The sequence below is a fragment of the Euprymna scolopes genome, chromosome 46 (assembly GCF_053919585.1).
Source record: "Euprymna scolopes isolate OS-2025 chromosome 46, ASM5391958v1, whole genome shotgun sequence".
Classification (NCBI taxonomy): domain Eukaryota; kingdom Metazoa; phylum Mollusca; class Cephalopoda; order Sepiida; family Sepiolidae; genus Euprymna; species Euprymna scolopes.
The window spans coordinates 110,857,181-110,879,339 of NC_136527.1; the positions used below are offsets into that span (position 1 = coordinate 110,857,181).

The window sequence follows — 22,159 nt, forward strand, 5'->3', positions numbered from 1 at the left end:
TTTACCAAATTGACACTTCTAACGATTACTATGATATTGTCCAATTGACTACTGTACACACTTTAACTCTTTTCCTCGAGTTGCCTCTGGGGCTTGATAAGTAGTGATTCCTTTATAAAATAAAAAAATATTTCAATACTATGATGGTGAATCTGTAGTCAGTCTGTGCTAATTTTCTTTGCGATATTCGTTTTCAGCATACCTGAACAAACTGAGGGTTGGCCCCTTTCATATGCCGCCTGTTCAAACATGGTCGCCAGTGATTTACATTTCAAAATACACGCATTAATAAAACTAGCTCCAAAACTATTTTTCTCTGCTAATTTTCCTTGCGATATTCGTTTTCAGCATACCTGAACAAACTGAGCAGTGCGAGTTTTCCGGGTACAGTTTTTCCGGAGACGAGTTTTCCCGGGACAAGTTTTCCGGGCACTGGTATAAGTGCTATGGGTTCATCAGAGCACATCTCATTAAACTACTTGTAAGCAGGGATGCAACACTGAGGCGATGGGACAGACTTTGGAGATTGACCTATAGCACGGGGCCTATTAGATTAGATACTCTTTTTGTTTTTGTTTTTGTGCTCAACGATAAAAACCGACTTCTTCATTTGTGTTTGCTTCTCATTTTAACTTTTGCTCTAATAAGAGTTTCGCTAATGTGAAAAAGAAAACATGTTCGAACGTTTGCTGACATTTATTGGATGTGTTGCTACCAGTATTTTGCTTAATTTTCGAGTTTGGAACGATTGTCGAGTCTCACAAGATGACTGTAAAATATCAGACACTTCTTTATTGTTCTAACTTAAAACTGTGCGCTACTTTTGTTTGTGTTAAATAAACGTTTTAAAATAAGTTAAAACAACATTTTCTTATATATTTATTTGTTTACTACTTTTTCGTTTTGTTCTTATTGAATGCGAAATATTCGCCGTGGAATTTCCACGGGTCACGATTATTTCGTTTTATTAATCTTAAGTTTCATAGAATAAAAAGTTCAGACACAACTTTGTCGAGCCATTTTTAATCGATTTCATTTAACTTACGTTTGACCCCGGCACGTGCAGTGCAGAGAACACGATCCTTTCTCTCCTTCCCCCACTTTCTCTCTTCTTTAGCTTGGTGACAAGCGAATGCTTATGTGTGCGTGTGTGTGTGTGTGTGTGTGTGTGTGTGTGTGTGCGTGCGTGCGTGCGTATGTGTGTTATCTGCACGTGCCAACGTCAAACGAAGTTTAAATTAAAATTCATTTCGTCGGTTTCAACAAAATTTAAAAAAATAAAAACTTTTTTCCCGACCGGCCGGATTAGGGTTGTGAGGTGTGGTTAGAGTTCATGAAAATAAATGTTAGCAATAAAAACTTTTTAAAACCAAGTTAGAAAAAAGAACACAATTTGCTTCCCCCACCAAATTATGGTATTATTGGAGCCCCCGCGTCTAAATTAAGATTCTTTTTTTTTTAAGCGATGTAATAAACCATATTTTGGAGTAGGGTGCCTCCTCTCTTTATTTTGGTTTGTATATTTTTTATGTTGCAAAAATGCTTCCGGGAGATCTTTTTAGGATTCTAAACGTTTACTATTTTTACACTTTTTAATTATCTTCGAAAAATGTACACAAATGTAAACAAGCAGTTTACGAGTTGAAAGGCATCGTTAAAATATTTTTAGCGAGTTCTTTCAACTTTATATTTTTATTTCGTCCTATTCAAGTCCAATGTAAACAAGTTCTTGATAAGCCGTTCCTCTTAAGTAATCCAATTTACAAAATTTATACTTCTAACGATTACTATGATATTGTAACATTGACTACTGTACACTCTTTAAACCCTCGAGTGGGCTCTGGGCCTTGATAAGTAGTGATTCTTTGTAAAACAAAAAATATTTCAATACTTTGATGTGCTAGTTTTCCTTTTCATTTCAAAATACACGCATTAATAAAACTCCCTTGAAAACTATTTGTCTCTGCTAATTTTCCTTGCGATATTCGTTTTCAGCATACCTGAAAAACCTGAGGGTTGGCCCCTTTAATATGCCGCCTGTTCAAACATGGTCGCCAGTGATTTACATTTCAAAATGCACGCATTAATAAAACTAGCTCCAAGACTATTTGTCTCTGCTAATTTTGCTTGCGATATTCGTTTTCAGCATACCTGAACAAACTGAGGGTTGGCACCATTCATATGCCGCCTGTTCAAACATGGTCGCCAGTGATTTACATTTCAAAATACACGCATTAATAAAACTAGCTCGGAAACTATTTGTCTCTGTTAATTTTCCTTGCGATATTCGTTTTCAGCATACCTGAACAAACTGAGGTTTTGCCCCTTTCATATGCCGCCTGTTCAAACATGGTCGCCAGTGATTTACATTTTAAAAAAACGCATTAATAAAACTAGCTCCAAAACTATTTGTCTCTGCTAGTTTTCCTTGCGATATTCATTTTCAGCATACCTGAAAAAAACTGAGGATTGGCCCCTTTCATATGCCGCCTGTTCAAACATGGTCGCCAGGGATTTACATTTCAAAATACACGCATTAATAAAACTATCTTTAAAACTATTTGTCTCTGCTAATTTTCCTTGCGATATTCGTGTTCAGCATACCTGAACGGTTTTAAAATCAACATTTCGAATGTTAACGAAACACACACACACACACACACACACACACACACACACACACACAAACAAACACACACACACACACGTAAACTCAGTGAAAGTGTCTACTGTCGATAAGCTAGTTGTAAATTAGATTACTGGCTCTGATAAGTTTTAGTCTAGCCACATTGTAATACAGCGGAACAGTCCCTCTGTTTGGCATAACTCAGTTAAAGTGTCGACTGTCGATTAACTAGTTGTAAATTCTTAAACGAAAAGCCCCTTTAAGAAGCGACTTGAAGATAATAATAATAATTATTTGTATTGTTATTCTTATCGGCCAACCTTGCTCGTGCGTTGAAAACAGAAATCCATTTCAAACGGAACTTTTTCAAAACTTAGTTCTTCTTCAAAGAGACAAGAATGCCGACACTCGACTTTTTGTCGCCACCCCGATCGTCGCTCATAAAATGATTCTTTGCCTGGGATCAAAATGGCGAATCTCAATTGTAAATTGAGAAAGTCAAGCTAAATACAAGGACGATTCATATAAATTATAGCTGATTAAAACTTTGTCAAACGAGGAGCGAAACACACACACACACACACACACACACACACACACACACAAAGTAATGATTTGTGTTTTTGTGTGTTCGTGTATTTATGTATTTGTGTGTGTGTTTATGCGAGTGCGTGTATGTGTGTTTATGCAAGTATGTGTTTATGTGTGCGTTTATTAGAGTGTGTGACTCCTCTCAGCTGTCTCCGTTTCTTCTCCCTTCCTCGTTGACGTGATGGGGGAGAGCGTAGACACACATATTTTCTCTCTCTCTCTCTCTCCTCACCCCTTGCCCCTCTTTCTCTCTCTGTCTCTGTCTGTCTGTCTGTCTGTCTCTCTCTCTCTATATATATATATAGATATATTTATATATATATATTTATATAAACTTAATAGCAGGGGCAGAGAGAGAGAGAGAGAGAGAGAGAAGAGGGGAGGAGGTTAGCAGCAAATGGTCTTTGCTAACATTTATTTTCATAAAATTTATGAAAATAAATGTTAGCAATAAAAACTTTTTAAAACCAAGTTAGAAAAAAGAAAACAATTTACTTCCCCAACAAATTATCGTAGTATTGGAGCCCCCGATTCTTCTTTTTTTTAGACGGTGTAATAAACCATATTTTTGAGTAGGGTGGCCAACTCTCTTTATTTTGGTTTGGTGATTTACATTTCAAAATATACGCATTAATAAAACTAGCTACAAAACTAGTAGTCTGTCTGTCTCTTCTAATTTTCCTTGCGGTATTCGTTTTCACCATACCTGAACAAATTGAGGGTAGGCCCCTTTCATATGACACCTGTTCAAACATGGTCTCCAGTTATTTACATTTCAAAATACATTTTTAGATATATTACTATTTTTGACATGACAATTAAGTACGAGATATTGTTTTTGTTTAAAACAAAATTAAAAAAAAATAATATAAAAAAACAGGGTCAATTTTTACGATGTGCCCGAGCATATTATAAACACCCCAACCGCCCCATGTTAAGAACGGTTTTCTATGTTGGGAAGGGGGTGTTTATTCCGAAAGCCGTTCTTAACATGGGGTGATTGGGGTGCTTATAATACGCTGGGGCACGTCGTAAAAATTTAATAAAAAATGTTGGCAAACTCAAAAGCAAGTTCGACAACTCTAGAAAGGGTCGCATCAGTATGTTACACCGTCAAATCACGATATAGTTTTAGAACATATAATGAAAAGTATTTGATTAATATTTAATAAAAAATATTTTGAAAATGTTAAATATTTTTTATCTTCTTTTATTACGCACAGCAAAGTTTCACGGTTTTAAAAAAAATATTTTAATATTTTTTTTAAAATGTAATTTGAGGGTAAAAACGTCAAATCACGATATTACGAATTATTAAAGTTTTATCACGATATTATGAATTATTAATGTTTTCAAAGATTTTTTTAAATATTTTTTTTAAATACTTTTTTTCAAGTTTTACACTTTACACACAACAAAGTTTCACAGTTTTTTTTTATTTTGCTTTGTTAAGACCGTAATACACTTTCTGAAAATTGTTTCTTTTTTTCTGTTAAATAAACAGTTATCTATATAATTATAAAACTCAAATGACCTTGTAACGATACAATGTTCCGGTTTACGACATCCGGTTGCGCATGCGCGCATAAACATTAACCCATAACAACGTAAACAAATAAACACAAATCGCTTCTTTTGCAGATTTTGACCTGAAATATTAATGTTATTATTTCGAAATTATTATTTAAACGTAATACAGAAATGAACGATGTAAAAAAAAAAGCAGATATATCAAAATTTGTATTTAACTATAATAAGTATTATGGTATCTGTTCAGTGCACATTTACCGATAAGTATGGCCAACGACTTATAATTCAGTAACTGTATTTTTTTTTCAAAAATAATCAATTATAATAAACAGAACGACTCATAGAAATCTATCTATATTCTTTTTTCATTTTAATATACTTTCATAGAAATGTTTCTGTTATGTCAAAAAAAAAACATTTTCTTTACGTCACAAGTGTCATAATACATGAATTCCATAGCTAATATAACATACTGACCCAACGGGTCACGGGTAGTCTAGTAAATATATAAAAATGTATATTTTGTTCGTTTACTTTATTTAATCAAATTCGTTCAATATAATTTTCTTTACAAAATAACACATGATTTGACGGTGTAAAATACTGATGTGGTGACCCTTATAGAGTTGTCGAACTTACTTTCGAGTCTGCCGGAAGTGCAAGACTGCCAAAAAGTTTTACCTAAATTAATTTTGATAAAGCATAGAAATAAAAAATACACAATTTTCATAAAATTTTTATTCATGTAAAAATAAAATAAAAACAATGGACATTTATTGGAATGATTTTTTTTTCTGTAAAAACAAAAACAACAAAAATAAATAATAAACATTTTTTTAAAAGAAAGTAAACGTAATTATTGTTCGGAATTTTATTACGTCCACAAAAAAAAGGAGGAATAATGCCTGGAAGGATGGTCTTGAGACAACAAAAGAAACACGACCTCCCTCTCCCACTACAAAAAAAAATTGGTAATCCCTGGGAGTAACATGGCATGACAATAATATTGATACTACATTATCACTATTGCCGGCTTTTGTTAAAATTGGCACTTATTTGTTTACAAAGCCATTTGACGGAAGTGACGTCAGACAAATTTAAAGGTACGGATGGCCAACAGGTACTTGTACAGTTTAATCAAGATATTAAAAAAATGAAAATATCGATAAAAAGTCATAGTTTACGTATCCGTTATGGAATAAAGATCTCCCCGCAAAAATTTCACCAAGTAGTTTTTTTTTTTAAATTTTTACGGCTAAAAACAATTTGTTATGATACCGAGCAAAAGGTTCGATTTTTAGGAAGAAAAGCTAGTATTAAAGAAGCGGAGGGAGTGTCACTGTTGTGCAGAAGTGCCAAATAATCTTTTATTTATACTTCTATAACAAAATTATAATCTTTATAATAAAAATATGGACAATTCTACACTATTGGGACGAAATTTCGGAAATGGTAATATTGAATTTCACATGAAAACAATGGTATCTATGTATTCCTTGTATTTTTAAAATGATTATATCCAAAAATTACGAAAATCGATACGGTAGAAAATTATTTATTAAAGAAAATAAAATAGAATTTGATGAAAATGATCGTAAGACATAGGAGAGTTCAAATAGGAGGTAATTTTCCATTTCTATTTAAACAAGATGGCGGCAATTTTTCACATGCTAAAACGATTAAAGTTGTTTTTTTATAATTCAGTAATATTCAGGAACTTAACATTCTAATTAATTAAAATTGACAAAAAAAAATCAATAGAAACCATTGTTTTTATCTGAAAACTATTTATCGACTAAAAAATTTTGTTCTGATAGTGTAGAAGTGCCAAAATATGCTTATGCAGTTATTTTTTTTTTAATCTTTAAATTTGTCTGACTTCATTTTCGCCGAATGGCTTTGTAAACAAGGGAGTGCCAATCTTAACAAAAGCCCTATTGCCAAACCAAAAAGGAGGAGATAATATCTAGGAGGATGGTCTCGTGACAAGAAAACGGACGCTACTCTATCAACCCCTCATCCGGAACAATACAACCTGATAGTTTTTATCCTACAAGTGTTATTTTAGTATTCGCTGTAGCCATGGTAGTGATACACGGGCAATTACTGATGGTCATTTTAAAAATGGAGAAGTATAATAAACGTGATGGTGAAAAGAAAATAAATGTTGTTGTTTTTTTGCCATTCATCAGGGGAAAACAGAAGATTTTTATTTCTATGGGGTGCGGGTCAACTTGCTTTTAGTGCCTATTTTCCAAAAAAATGTACAGACATCTTTAATTAGTAAAATTAACACAAACAATTGTAAAAAAAAAATGTAGTCAAGTGTGTGTCTGTGTCAATCGGCCAGGTTTTATTTCTTCCAGCCAGGTATGGATTTGTGTCAATCAGCCAGGTTTTATTTCTTCCGGCCAGGTGTGTGTCTGTGTCTATCAGTTGGGTTTTATTTGATCTTGTCAAGTGTCAGGCCCAGTACTCAAAACCTGATATTGAACAAATGTCAGAGAAATTATCTTTCTATACGAATGCTCAAAGACATGACTTGATTTCTTACGCTAAAGTAAATAATAAACATTTTGTCCATTTTATTGGGGGGGGGTAATAATATTCTACAGATGATGTGTAAGTAATTTCTGGCTTGAATTAAATTTTAAGGACAAAAGCCAAGTATTTATGGTTCTTCTGTCTTTCAAGGGAACCATTAATATTCTCTGGCGGCCCTGTCATATCAAAGACCCTGAACATTTTTACATACCAAACAGATAACATTGGCATAAACTGTAGGAAATGATGTAAAATTCATTTCCAGCTCCCTGTTTCCCTAACAGTACCAACATACAGAATTTAAATGTAATGTGAACAAACATCTTGCTTCTAAACCCCTATAAATCTGGCCCCTACCACAGTAGTCCCTTATGCTTCAGTGGCAATGTGTCTTGTTTAGAGTAAATAAAAGTTAAAAAATGAAAAAGAAAATGATGTTGAAAGTCAGCAATCCCCTGACAGGCTTATCTTCATTCTCATTTGCGATTTGACATAACCTTTTCGAGCATTCTGATGGGCATTTCAAACAGGAGCGACACAATGAACGCGACGCCATAGGAGATCGTAAGATGACCAATGAAAGCATAGATCTGGAATAAAAAGGAAAAAAAATAAAAGTGATTTTAAGGATTTAAAGTTTTGGTAATTTATTCTGGTTAGGCAAAAATCAAATATCGAAAAAAGAATAATTAAAACAGAGATGACCAACGAAAGCGTAGATGTGGAATAAAAACAAAAAATTAAAAGTGATTTTTAACATACTAAGGATTTAATGTTTTGGTAAATCATTCTGGCTAGGCAGAATCAAATATCCAAGACTTTGGAATTCCATTCCATGTCCCTGCTTCCCCAACTGTACTGGCGTGCAGAAGTTCGAGTGCAACGTGAACCGACATCTTGCTGCCCAAATCCCTACATAGTACCCCAGTAGTTGTTGCCCCTGATAGTAGCCCCCTACATCAAAGTGGCAATGTGCCTTGTTTGGGTTGAAAATGTAATTAAAAAAAAATATGATAAAGATGTATAAAAAGTGAAAACTTACAGTCGTTGCATTTGATAGGTAGAGTGGGGTCATGCTCATCCTCATACCAACCATGATGATAATGGGATGGAGGAGATAAGCACAATACGTTAAACGGTTCATTATGATCCAGAACTTCCAGGAAAGGATGTGGCTGATCATTCCTTAAAAGAAAAAAAAAAAAAGATTTGTGTTAAAGCTGCATTTGAATAGAAACTGGCTAGGCAGAATCAAATATCGATTGCATAAGTCCCCCGATACAAATAAATAAAAAGAAATACACTACCAAATAATGTAAAATAAACTTACGTTAAAAGAAAAGAAATTACTTTTTTAGTGTGCGCAAAGGTGGCTGTCTGCATGAAAGAAGGAAGGGAGGAAAAAGGTGAAGACTTGAGAGCGTGAAAGAAAGAGTCCTACTACGTGTTGTGCTGAAGTAAGAGAAAGAGAGAGTCAAATAATGTTCCTTGGCGTGCAAGAAAATCTGTCATCTCAGCTACTGAATTCACTCGGCGAGCGTTCGCCTTGTGACTTGTCTTTCTGCTGGTGTCTGTTGTCTCTCTCTGACGAGAGAAGTTCTTGCTGTTTTATATTTTTTTAGAGGCTCCCAGAAGCTTGCAAGAATAAGTTTTTTAAATCGAGCCCTGATTGGTCAAAAAATCATATTTTTTATGAAGAAACATGCTTTCAACTACGGCCATTTCTCAAACATTCCGGCTTTTTGACCCAAGAGGTGTGGGTGGATGCTGTAATGCCCACGCAAATGAATTTATAAATTTCAATTTGTGCGTGTGCCTTAGAAAAATAAAAAAAAAAGAATAGCACCAAAGGCAATGACAATGAATAAAAGCTGGCTAGGCAAAATCAAATATCAGTTTTTGAGATTCATAGCTAGAAAGGAACAAGGATTTGTATTAAACTTAAATATCTTAGGATAAGAAACAATTGAGGAATAAGTATTGTTTTAAAGAAACTGAATGAGGTACTATTTTTAACTTTAAAGAACATTGTGCAACAACAATGAATACAAACTGGCTAAGCAGAATAAAATATCGATTTCAATACTCATTGCTAGTTGAATTTTACTTTGATTTAAATAGTGATACCTAGAAGCGAACAAGGGTTTGTATTAACCTTAGAAGTCTTAAGATAACACATTTGAGGAATAAGTATTTTTTTGAAAGAAACTGAAGGAAGCAGTTTTTGATGCAAAAAACAGTGGGCAACAACAATGAATAAAAACTGGCTAACCAGAATCAAATATCAATCTGTGAGATTTATTTGTTTCTTGGTCATTACTTACCTCCATTGCCTGATGCACAGATGATTATGACCCAGCTTACTGCCATCGCCCAGAGTGGGTGGGATACTACTTCATAGGCTGTATACTGGCTATTTAACCAGGTGAGTGGGTTTTCCTTATTCATTGTGTATTTGATGTATGACAGAAAAAGGCAAGTGCTGACCGCAAAAGTCCATCCACACAATTGGAGGCACTGGAAAAAAATTAAGAAAGAAAATCATTACATATATATATATATATACATATATATATATATATATACTTAGGGAATAAGAACAAGAGTCTAAAGAGCAGAGTATATTTTAATGTATTAGTAAATTCATTAATACAATCAAAATAAAAAGAAAGAAAACAGTGCTCGTTGTAATGTAGATATATAATAAGCTCGATAGGCATATATATTCTAGAGCTATTTTAATATTGAGTAAGATGATTGATAATTTATAATTAAAATTAAAAGTATCCAATGACGATGGGATTTACATTTTTGGATTTTACCGTCATTGGATACTTTACCTTTCACCAGACTATCCATTCACATGAAATCACCGTTTTCTTCACCATATTCCTTCTGCTTTACTTATCAAGTAAGATCTTTGACTTACTTGCAGTTTCATCAAATACTTTTGTATGCAAAATCAGATCCCGCATTTTGTTAATTCCTACCCTCTGATAGGAAGGAAAGTATTTCTTCGAAATTTCACGGATTAAGGACTATCCACTTATTATTTCCTTTTCAGATTAAATATGTTTTTAACTCTTTTTAAAAGTGTTTTTTAACATGTTTAATTAACTATTTGCTCTTATTATAAGCTCTATCTCCTATTTGGTTTTATTGAGCTTTTACATCTGGTTGAGATAATTTTATAAATATTAATTCTTTAATATTTATAATATACTTTAATTTTACCATCTTGGATCATTTTGGTAAATTTAATTGTAATTTTTATTTTATATATATATATATATATATATATATATATACATTAGATAGATCCTATGTTGAGAGAAAAGATATCTGGCTACTAACCTTTGGGAAACTGCGTTTTCTGCTCTTTTGCTGCAAGAAATATCACAAGATGATTCCGATGAGAAAAGGACTAATTCGGCACCAAGGTTTCGTGTAGATGTCATCATTTATCACGCTACTGGAAATAGAAAAATAAATTGATTTGCAGGTAAGAAAATAGGAATGTGTTCTGATGAACTCTTTTCACTTGTAACCCATCGACGTACATATCCCTGACAAACCCGCTTAGCAATAACATCTCACCCCTTCACTGTTGATGTCCCTAAATGCCAGAAAGCTTTCTATTCTAATAATTTCTTCCCTCGAGCAGCTAAACTTTGGAATTCCCTTCCTGCTACCTGCTTCCTTGGTCGTACTGATATGCAGAAGTTAAAATGTAACATAACCCAACATCTTGGTAATCTTTCCTAGACATGGCCCCAAATAGTAACCCCTTACGCCCAAGTGACTATATGCTTTGTAAGGAGTAAAAAAAAAAGCATAACGAAAAGCTATAAGGTGGAAAATTAATTTTGGCCGACATTTGAATTACCTTCGTCACGTGACGTACGCAACAGAACTTAATTATCTCCCTTGTCTACATCTGTTGTTTTTTCTTTTAGTAAGCGTAATATAGTAATTTCGCTCCATTTGACAAATTTCTTTTTATATTAATAATTATTTTTCTACTCTTTTTTTATGTAGGAGTCACCACTTATCAAGGCCCAGAGGCCATTCGAGGGTAAGTGTTATTGAGTGTACAGTAATCAAGGGCATAATATCGTAGTAAAAAAAAAATCTCCTTACTGTGCGCTTGGGTCTGGTAATCGTTGCCAAAGAATCACACTAGAGACGATGTAAGCACTGAACATCATGACGATTGTCAGGAACGCAAAAGATGGAAGCCTAAAAAATAAATAAATAAAATTGTTTATAAAATTAACGCAATACTGAAAAAACAAGAACATTACTTCTTGAATTGGAAGCCATGTTTAATTTCAGAAGAGTTTCCGATGGCTAGCTATTCTGTACAAGTCCTGGATATGAAAAATTTTCAATGGGTAGCTGTTCTGTACAAGTCCTGGACTTTATGATTTTAAAAGCAAAAGAACAAAAGATCCTTCTCATGTTGACACGAAAAAATTATGTGTTGGTATGCTAAATGATTCAATTTTTATGGAGAAATTCTGGTTTCTGATTGGTTGGTAACAGAACGTGAATTAATTTGATTCGTCAGTTCTAATCGGCAGCATTTGTCAATAGAATATCCCAACTTTCAGTGAGCATATCCCATTAGATACCAAAAATATTACAATAGGAGTCACCACTTATCAAGGCCTGGAGGCCACTCAAGGATAAGGGTTAAAGAGTGTACAGTAGTCAATGGGACAATATTGTAGTAATCGTTAATAGTGGAAATTTGGTAAATTGGATTACTTAACCATCAAGAACTTGTTTACATTGGACTTGAAGACGACGTATTGTAGTCAGTTGGAAAGCAGGCAAACGGAAGACAGTTCCACAGGTGTGCAGTTCTAAGAAAGAAGCTTTGTTCATGGAATCTACATTTAGGTTAAGGCACAGATAAAGAGATATTGATATTGGTTTCAGTTAGATGAGTGTTTTTCGTGAAAGTTTGGCAAGGGGGACCAAAGATTGGAGCTCATCCGAGCACTTGCGATTACATTCACACACATACGGATATGCAAATATATAAACTTTATATATATATATATATATATATATATATATATATATATATATATATATAATAGAAAATATCCAGAACGACGTGGGTAATGTATAATATATCTAAAAAATGTACATATCTGGACAATACATATCGGATGAGGTGTGATTATATTATTTTTTCAATTTTATACATATATTTATATACACCTTATATATTTTTCATTAATTAATAATTATAGAGATGATACAACTAAATGAAAATACAAATACATCGAGGACATTGCGAAGGCTGCTGCAAGTAAGATGGGCTCCCTCTATCGTGCTAGAAGACTACTCACACCTGAGAGTATCCTGTACCTCTACAAGGCCACACACACACACACACACATATATATATATATTGTGTACAGAAAGTTGTTAGATGAGACAAGTCATTGGTACCGTCGGTTTCAAGCCCGATAGTTACGAGTTTAAGATATCCATATCAAACAGAGACGAGCATTGGCTGAAGAGAGTTTGATATGGATATCTTAAACGGTCCTAACTATTGGGCTTGAAACCGACGGTACCAATGACTTGTCTCATCTAACATTCTGTACACAAAATATAAAAACGCTCTTATATTTCGGATTTTCCTTTTAATTGAGCACTCTGCTGAATTTCTTTAAAAAAACTAATCATACATATATATATATATATATATATATATATATAGGTTCAGGTTTGAGGTGTTAAAAAATATTACAATCTACACGGTATATAAAAAGTTTTAAAGAATAGTAAAACTCTCATCCGAGAACCCTCCCCCCCCTCGTCCTCCTCCAAAAAGCCTTTGCCGGACATACAAAAAATACTTGATTCTGGTTAGGTAGTTTTTCTTGTTGATAGTTTTAGCATATCATTATGAAGAAACAAAAATGTCAATCGCTTTTATTTCTTCCAAAATATACTTTGTCAGGATCAGAATTATTTTCAAATGACCTCCATCTTAAAGAAAAGTTTCATACAAACTTTATTGTGTACTCACAAAATAAACTGGCAAAGGATTATGGGAGATATGATGAAAAATTGCATATCATTCGCCAAATACCAAGTCCAAAACATACACTGAAAATAAAAAAATAGCAAAACAAAAAAAATATTTAGTAAAGAATTGAAAGAACAAACAAACAAACAAAACCTGCTAACTAAGAGCAAACCCTTGTGTTTGTAGCATTTCGATAAAAATAGATTTTTAGTCGCATGAAAGCGACTCTATAAGTCACTCCGTCTGTCTGTCCGTAACACTTTTGTGCTTGGCCTTTTTGGTTAAGATCAAAGGTCTGTTGTTAATAGATGCTGTTCTTAGCTTTTTAAGCTTTTCTTGGCCTTTTAGCCAAGATCAAAATCTCAAATCCCTCGACACAAATGACATTTTATTAATATTGTTATCTTTTTTGTATTTTTGATATGATTTAAAAAATGTTTTAAAATTGGGTTTAAGTAGGACACCCCTCCCATCACACACATAAATACAAATTTAAAGGAGTAACCATGATAAAAGATGTTGGCCGAGAGAAAAATCATTTAAAATTTACAACAGAGACGAGACGGATCAACCAACCTCACCATCCCCCCCCCCAGTTCTATCTCCCCTCTTGCCGGCTTTGGCGCCACTTCTTTTAGGCGCCAAAGTCGGCTCCCCACTTTGGACGCCGACTCCACGTCACTCATTTTGGCGATTTCCAAACACAAAGAGAGCCGTTTAAAATACATAACAACCTACTGAGCAAACCAAGCGTAGAGCTGAATGTACTTTGGATACCTCTAATAGAGAGAGAAAACCTTGAATAACAACATAGGTTTAACATTAACAAAAACCAACTAAGAATTGTCCTAGTGACATATGACCGAGTGGTCCTAGACGTTGTATCAAAGTTTACAATTACTTAAAGGTGCTGAGTTCAATCCTGAACGAAGGCAGTGGAAAGTAACATTCAAAACAGGGAATCAGTGACTATGTCCCAGAGCCTAGCTGGAGTCCGAACACGGTACCCCCGTAATAATAATAAAGGGTTGGGTTCGAGACTCCTAACAAACGGTTCCCCAGTTCGATACAAAACACCTGATGAGGGCCAGAGGGCAAAACGGCCGAAACGTTGTGACTATAACAACCAAGATGAGGAAGTCAGTCCGACAATCTCAATATATATATATATATGTACTTTTTAATTATTTAAACACTTTAGCTTTATAAAATGTTGCATTTGTATTGACCTAAATGTTGTTTAGTTTTCGAAACATTGAAATATGGGTAAGGGGGAGGGGGGTAAAATACCTAAAAAAAACTATTTCCCCTCACATATTTAACGAAAACTGAACATTCAAAGTATAGGAAAACAATGCCACAACAACAACAAAAAAAAAGATGAGAAATTATTTTCAAAAGAAATACAGATGATTTATTCAGCTAACTGTATTGTCCCGTCTTACCCCATTACTTGGGGCAAAACGAGACAAATCTATATCTTTTTCGGAAAGAACATGATTTCAGCAGAACCATAAAAATAGATCAAAATAGATAAATTTTGAATACTTACCTCTTTTCGATGTACGGGGCTGAATAAAACAATGGTAGACGTTGGCGGCAACGCGTTACCACATGATCTCTTTAATTATGGGATCATATTTTTAATAATCACGTAAATATAAACAAAGTTTCATTCCATAACGGATACGTACAATGTAAACTTTTCTCGATATTTTCATTTTTTTAATGTCTTGATTAAACTGTACAAATACCTAGGCTTCGAGGCTATTTGCACAACTAAACGGCAATTCTGCCGATTTCTCCCTCTGATTCTAATCGGCAGGTACTCGAAATAAAATGGCGTCTCCAGTTTCGGCGATAAACTGTAGAAGCACTGATTTTTTTTATTTGATCGTTCTAACGAAAAAAAAAAGCTGAGAAAAGATAAACAAAAAGAGAGAAAATTACCCCATCTTCCAGCTTGAAGATGTTGTTGATGTAGAGTAAGTTTGTCCACCATCGACTCTGGCAGATCTCGCTGAAGTCAGACTGCCAATATGGCCCCTCAAACAGATTCGGAAGAATAAAAGTATAGACCATGAGGATCACCGCATAACAAGGGGTCAGTCTGGAAAGGAAAAGGGGACACTCATTATGCTGTTACCGAATGGGGTTTTAGACATGTGAGATGATGAAGGCCGGAGGGCAAAACGGCCGAAACGTTGTGACTATAACAACCAAGATGAGGAAGTCAGTTCGACAATCTCAATAAATTGAAATCCAATATTTCGATTTTCAAATTTCGCTCTTATAACGAAGAAGCCTCCAATTTTTTAAATGGGAAGAGAGGGACCCCATGTTTTGAATGACGGCATCTTTTAGCAGTTTACGTTATCTAATGTTAAAAATACAACAAAAAAAACACTAAAAAAATCCCCCAGGGCAACGCCGGGACATGGGTCCTGCTAATTAAAAACTAGACTTACCTGAGATAACGCCGTACATACATGAGAATCACCGTCTTTAACCCAATGTTTCCTTTGCGATAATAATTTTCCAAAAAAAAGTAGGTGACCAAAATCCCACTGAAATAAAATTAAAATTCCTTTTAGACTAACAGGGATTTCCAATTTAAAAAAAAAAAATTGACAAAAATAACGTATGATTATCAAGAGGTTAATCAGTGCAAATATATAACATATTTTAGATGGATGAGAGCGTTTCGTATATGTAAGTGTGTATATATATATATATATATATATATATATATATATATATATATATATTTATACATACATACAGGGGGGGTTTAGAGATTACCATGTAACAACTTTGAATCCCTGAAATACAAAATCATGTCCGACCGGTCGAAGAAGAAATAAACGTATCATCATGTGGTTTTGTATCTGCGTCTTCTGTGTTCATCATTACAACGAGAAAGGTAACGTGTTTATATTATATATATAATTATTCAGAATAATGAAATACAATAAATCTACTGGTGTGCAAATCCAGTGATTATCGGTCTGACAAAATATTATTGGGTGTAATATTTTATATAAGACTATCCCAGTTAAATAAAATTGCTCAATATACTAGATAGAGCAAATAAATCATAATTTAGGAATTTAAAATTTGTGATTTGAAAAAGTTAAATTTCAAATATAGAAATTTTATTGCATGCAAGACAAAGAATACAATATAGTAAAATTTTTGCTAATATTTTTCCTCGGAGGAGATGTATAAACATCGAAAACTCATGGGTTAAGGAAATATATTTTACTATACTGTATTCTTTGTCTTGCATACAATAACATTTCTATATTTGAAATGTAACTATGTAATATATTGCTGCTGGGCATTATGTAGACGTTCAGTGTGAATGAGGAGCCTGCGATATTATTGTAGCCCTTTTTTTAAAACTGTAAAAGTATTTATCTAAGTAATCTGGTTAATGTAGTGTCAGAATATATCTGGTTATTACGGTTTATCTCTAATATCCTTATAGCAGTATGTGACATATTTTCATTGTATGGATTGTATGGACACCCGGTGCGAACGGAAACCCCACGATATAACTATGCCATCTTCAGACAAAATAGATACTACATTTGGATCCTAGCTAGAAGTCCAAATACAGCCCAAAAGCAACATCATTTTTTTATTGATTTTTTTTTACATGGTTGTCACCACTTATCAAGGCCCGGAGGCCACTCGGGGATAAGGGTTATTGCTTTGATAAAGTGTCTTACTTAGTGGCATTCATTCATCCATTAGTCTGGACGATTTTTTTTTTTACATAGCATCTTCGGTGGTCGGGAGATCCTATTTATTAAAGAAGAGGTATATAGAAGGTGACAACATACTACAAACATTAAATTAGCATATCTATATGTTACTAATTTAATTTTCGTAATATGTTATCACCTTCTAGCCTCCTTTTTAATAAATAGGATCTCCCAATCAAATGATGTATAATCTGGAAACCGTGACACACATACGTACGTACATTAAAGGTAGTACGGTATTAATATATAGATTACTAGCAGTTGGGGGTAATTTGCGTAAAACACGTTTAAATATGATATTTTAATTTGTCCATATTTCGTATACATTATCATAGAGTCATGATTTCAAAAGTAAAAAAAAAAGTGTTTGGGTGCCATCAGCTAGAATCGAAACCGAAACTTTATAATTCAAAGCTGGTGACGTTACCACTGTACCAACGTGACACACATATAAACCAATTAAAAATAAACTAAGATGAATGTACAAAATGTTTAACAATTTTTTTCAATCAATTTGACCCCTTAAAAACAATTTTAACAGATTCATAAAAGAACGGCCCGTAGAAAACACAATCATTCGAGGCCTCTAGGGCTGCTCTGCGACTTTTAGTTTCGGAGGAGAAAGAGTTTGAAAATATGGAAACAGGCAGACAGACCGACAGACAGACAGACATATAACAGTTTATATATTAGATGTATGAAATTATATATAATTTCATTAAATGTACAAAGCCGAAACTGTGTCATTCAAAGCTGGTGACGTTACCACTGTACCAACGTGACACTCATATGAACTGATTAAAAATAAATAAAGACGAATGTACAAAATGTTTAACGTTTTTTTTAATTTTGACCCATTTTTGACCCCTTAAAAACTATTTTAAATGGCTAAGGACCCATAAAAGGCTGCTGCAAAGAAGGTGGGATCCCTCTACCGTGCTAGAAAACTACTTACGCCTGAAAGTATCCTGTACCTCTTAAGGCCACCATTCGCCCATATATGGAGTACTGTTGTCACATTTGGGCCGGTGCATCAGCTGCTTGTCTCTCACTCCTGGACAGGGTTCAAAAGAGAGTCGCCAACCTGATAAATCATGAACTGTCATCTAAGCTTCAGCCTCTGTCCCATCGACGAAATGTTGCATCCCTCTGCCTTTTCTACATGTACTTTTATGGTGAATGCTCTGACGAACTACAAGCACTTGTACCTCCTCGACGTGACTACCCTTGACAAACCTGACAAGCAACTAAGTCCCACCCCTTCAAAGTAGAGATCTCTAGATGTAAGAGAGCCTTCTACTCCAGTCATTTCTTCCCCAGAACCGCTAGACTTTGGAATTCCCTTCCGGGTCCCTGCTTCCCCAACTGTACTGTCATGCAGAAGTTCAAGTGTAACGTGAACCGACATCTTGCTGCCCAACTCCCTATATAGTACCCCTGTCACTTATGTCCTCGATAGTAGCCCCCTACTTTAAAGTGGCACTGTGCCTTGTTTGGGGTGAAAATTGATTGAAAATAAAAGAACGGTTTGTAAAAAACCCAATCGTATGAGGCCCCAAATGCCGCTCTGCGACTTGGAGACAGACAGATAGACAATCATATAGCCGTTTTTGTATTAGATTGAAACAAAAAAAAAAATACTTATATTAATACACAAGCATAAAGATTCTGGTACCTGAGCAGAAAGAAAGTATCCACTGCGAAGGGCGCAGCTAACACAGCCTGGAAGGTGAAACGCTGATATAAATCAATTCCATCGACAATATTTTCTGGAAAATAAAATAAAACGAATTTCTAGAGAATTTGGTGTTAGATTCGTGCGGTTGTAATTTTTACATTTGTAGCAGTTTTTTCGGTCAATTTTTACGACGTGCCACAGGCGCATTATAAGCACCTCAACCTCTAGGTGTATCAGAAGCCACCATTAAAAATGCGTGATAAGAACTTGAATAATTCAACATACTATCTTTCCAAGCTTATAACTACTTAAAAAATGTAATTCAAACCCTATTTTTTTTCAATTAAAGGAGCAAAGACCAAATTAAAAAAAAACAAATAACAGGTTTAATAGCAAATTATGCAATATTTTTTTTAAAAATCGGTTTTCTTTAAAGAAGATTTAAAAGAAAATCAACGAAATTTTACTTACTTCGATTATAATATATATATATATATATATAAATTCCAAAAAATCACTTGCCTATAAAAAATACTATTCAATGGGTAATTCCATTCTTCATTGTTAAGAATTTATCCATATTTATACTTATATTCCATGTCCTTTTTAAATAAAATATTTTTTTAAACAGGGATTAAAAAAAAAACGCTAACTCAGATGTTTTTCACTGTTCAAATAAAGCCGTTCTTAACATGGGGAGGTTGAGCTAACCTCCCCATGTTAAGAACGGCTTTCGGAATAAACACCCTCCACCTCGAAAACCGTTCTTAACAAGGGGAGGTTGGCTTTTTCACTGCATTTTTTCACAAAACGAGGCAAACAAAACAAAACAAAGACAAAAAAATTATTAAATTTTGCAATGCAGAATAAAAACTCCTTATTTTAAGGGAGGCATCTCTATTTTAGTAAGAATTGTGAGGAAAAAAATGAATTATTTCTTCAACTATTTCATTTAATGTGACAAAGTTATATAATACTAGCATGGGTGCCCGGCGTTGCCCGGGTGTTTGGAGGTGTATGCTGAGTAAAAAAAAAAAAGGTCAATATTTTTAAACTTTGACCCCTATTATGACCCCTTAACATTTATTGTTTTGGGCTCAAATCAAATTATTAAGTGAGATCCATGTCCAAGGAACCTATATCTAAAATTTCAAGTGTTTAGACCCAAAATTGTCGAAGGAGTTTTGTAGAGTTCTCAAAAGGTCAAATCGTTGAACTTTGACCCCTTAACAGCCAAATTTCCGGCCGAAAACCGATCATCTAGATTGTCCCAAATCTCAGTACCCTGTATATCTATTTTCGAGTCGGTAGACTAAAAATTGACAGAGTTATTGCGTAGGGAAATGTACACAGACAGACACACAGACAGACAAACACACAGACACGTTCACTTTTATATATAGATTAATAAATAAAAAAAAGAAAGTAAAATGCAACGATTTTGTAATTTTCTTAAACAAAACATTTAAATAATTGCAAGGAAAAAAAAATTTTATTACATTTTCACCACCAAAAAATTTTTGTCTCTTGCAATTATTCAAATTTTGGGTTTGTATTACTGTACACATAGAATCGAAAAAATTGTCAAAAAAATATATATATATATATATTACAAATAAATGTTATCAAAGGCAAGCTAAGTTACTTTTCTACCTAACTGGATAATTTTTAGTGTTTTTATTCAATGTAACATGTTTATTCAGCTCGAAAAACATACAGTGTTTACCGATGTATTGGAAAATCTAAAATGGCGCCCGACTCTCTCTTTAACACATTAAATTTGGTAAAAGGTGTTATAAATAAAAAAAAAACTAGACAAAATATTGTTAGAAATTCGCTCAATATATTTGACCGTGACATAACTTGACATATATTCGGTTGGTTTTTAATAGTATTTTGTCTAGTTTTTTTTTATTATGTTATTTTTATAACATTTATTTGTTATATATTTGTTTTTTGACAACTTTTTCGAATCTATGTTTACAGTAATACGAACCCAATATTGCGGTTCAGTAAGTTCATTGTAAATTAACAGCCTCACTTAAATCACCCCCTTCCTGCCTTTAGATGAGATTCTACTTTTTTTAGGCGTTTACGTGTTGTTAATATTCTGAATGACTCGTCAGAAAGAAGAAAAATAAGTCGAACTCTACGGTCCAAAAAGCTAAGTAACTTTTCTGTTCGTAACTTTTGCAGCCTATTAAGCTAAAAACACTAACATGTTTACTTTTTTATTTTTTCTCTTTTTCCTTATCACAGGTTTGACTTTAATCCTGAATATTTGTCGCGTTTTCTTATCTTTCTCCGAAATCTTTTTTGTCAAAAATACTATTATTAACCAATACTTTTTCTTATATTGAAGACGAGAAAACAAAAAGTCTCCCATGAAATTGAGCATTTCCCAAATTATATTTGCATATTATCTGAAGTCCAAATTTTTTTTTCTTCTAAAGTATGCATTACTTCTAGCTAAAATTAATACATAACCCTAAAGGTCTTACTTTGTAACCAGATTTTAAACGAGTTAAAAATAAGCAGACTTTTTCAATTTTATAAAAGTTGCATTATAATAAAAAAAAGTCATACACAGACGTCACGTGGGAGGTACAATTTCTGTATTTGATTGTAATGGACAATTTCTAAGTTCACACAGGATAGGATGCTACATGCCCAAGACAAATCAACGTGTAATCAAATGAAAATTTCTAAGTCCAAAAAAGAGGGGACGTTGGTATAGGTACATAAGAATCCTGTAGACCAAGTCATCTCAACGTGTATTCAATTGAAAATTTCTAAGTCCAAACAAGAGGGGACGTTGGTATAGGTAGATAAGAATCCTGTAGACCAAGTCATCTCAACGTGTATTCAATTGAAAATTTCTAAGTCCAAACAAGAGGGGACGTTGGTATAGGTAGATGAGAATCCTATAGACCAAGTCATCTCAACGTGTATTCAATTGAAAATTTCTAAGTCCAAACAAGAGGGGACGTAGGTATAGGAAGATAAGAATCCTACAGACCAAGTCATCTCAACGTGTATTCAATTGAAAATTTCTAAGTCCAAACAAGAGGGGACGTTGGTATAGGTAGATAAGAATCCTGTAGACCAAGTCATCTCAACGTGTATTCAATTGAAAATTTCTAAGTCCAAACAAGAGGGGACGTTGGTATAGGTAGATGAGAATCCTATAGACCAAGTCATCTCAACGTGTATTCAATTGAAAATTTCTAAGTCCAAACAAGAGGGGACGTTGGTATAGGTAGATAAGAATCCTAAAGACCAAGTCATCTCAACGTGTATTCAATTGAAAATTTCTAAGTCCAAACAAGAGGGGACGTTGGTATAGGTAGATAAGAATCCTGTAGACC

General features: G+C 33.8%; 1 protein-coding gene across 2 annotated transcripts; it reads right to left on the bottom strand.

Annotated features, from left to right (window-relative positions):
• Positions 1-5,182: 5,182 nt before the first annotated feature.
• LOC145270925 (nose resistant to fluoxetine protein 6-like) lies at positions 5,183-15,908 on the bottom strand. 2 transcript variants are annotated; one of them, XM_080126472.1, is made up of 6 exons: positions 15,812-15,908; positions 15,294-15,453; positions 13,344-13,423; positions 11,432-11,530; positions 10,646-10,763; positions 9,674-9,808 (listed from the first exon to the last, which is right to left on the bottom strand). In XM_080126472.1, exons 1-5 carry the CDS (start codon positions 15,832-15,834, stop codon positions 10,688-10,690), a joined length of 438 nt encoding a protein of 145 aa, XP_079982598.1. In that variant the 5' UTR covers positions 15,835-15,908; the 3' UTR covers positions 9,674-9,808; positions 10,646-10,687. The 2 variants fall into 2 exon arrangements, with proteins under 2 accessions (XP_079982599.1, XP_079982598.1); XM_080126473.1 differs by lacking the exons at positions 11,432-11,530; positions 13,344-13,423; positions 15,294-15,453; positions 15,812-15,908 and adding exons at positions 5,183-7,881; positions 8,334-8,476 and having other exon boundaries at positions 9,616-9,808; positions 10,646-10,747.
• Positions 15,909-22,159: the final 6,251 nt, after the last annotated feature.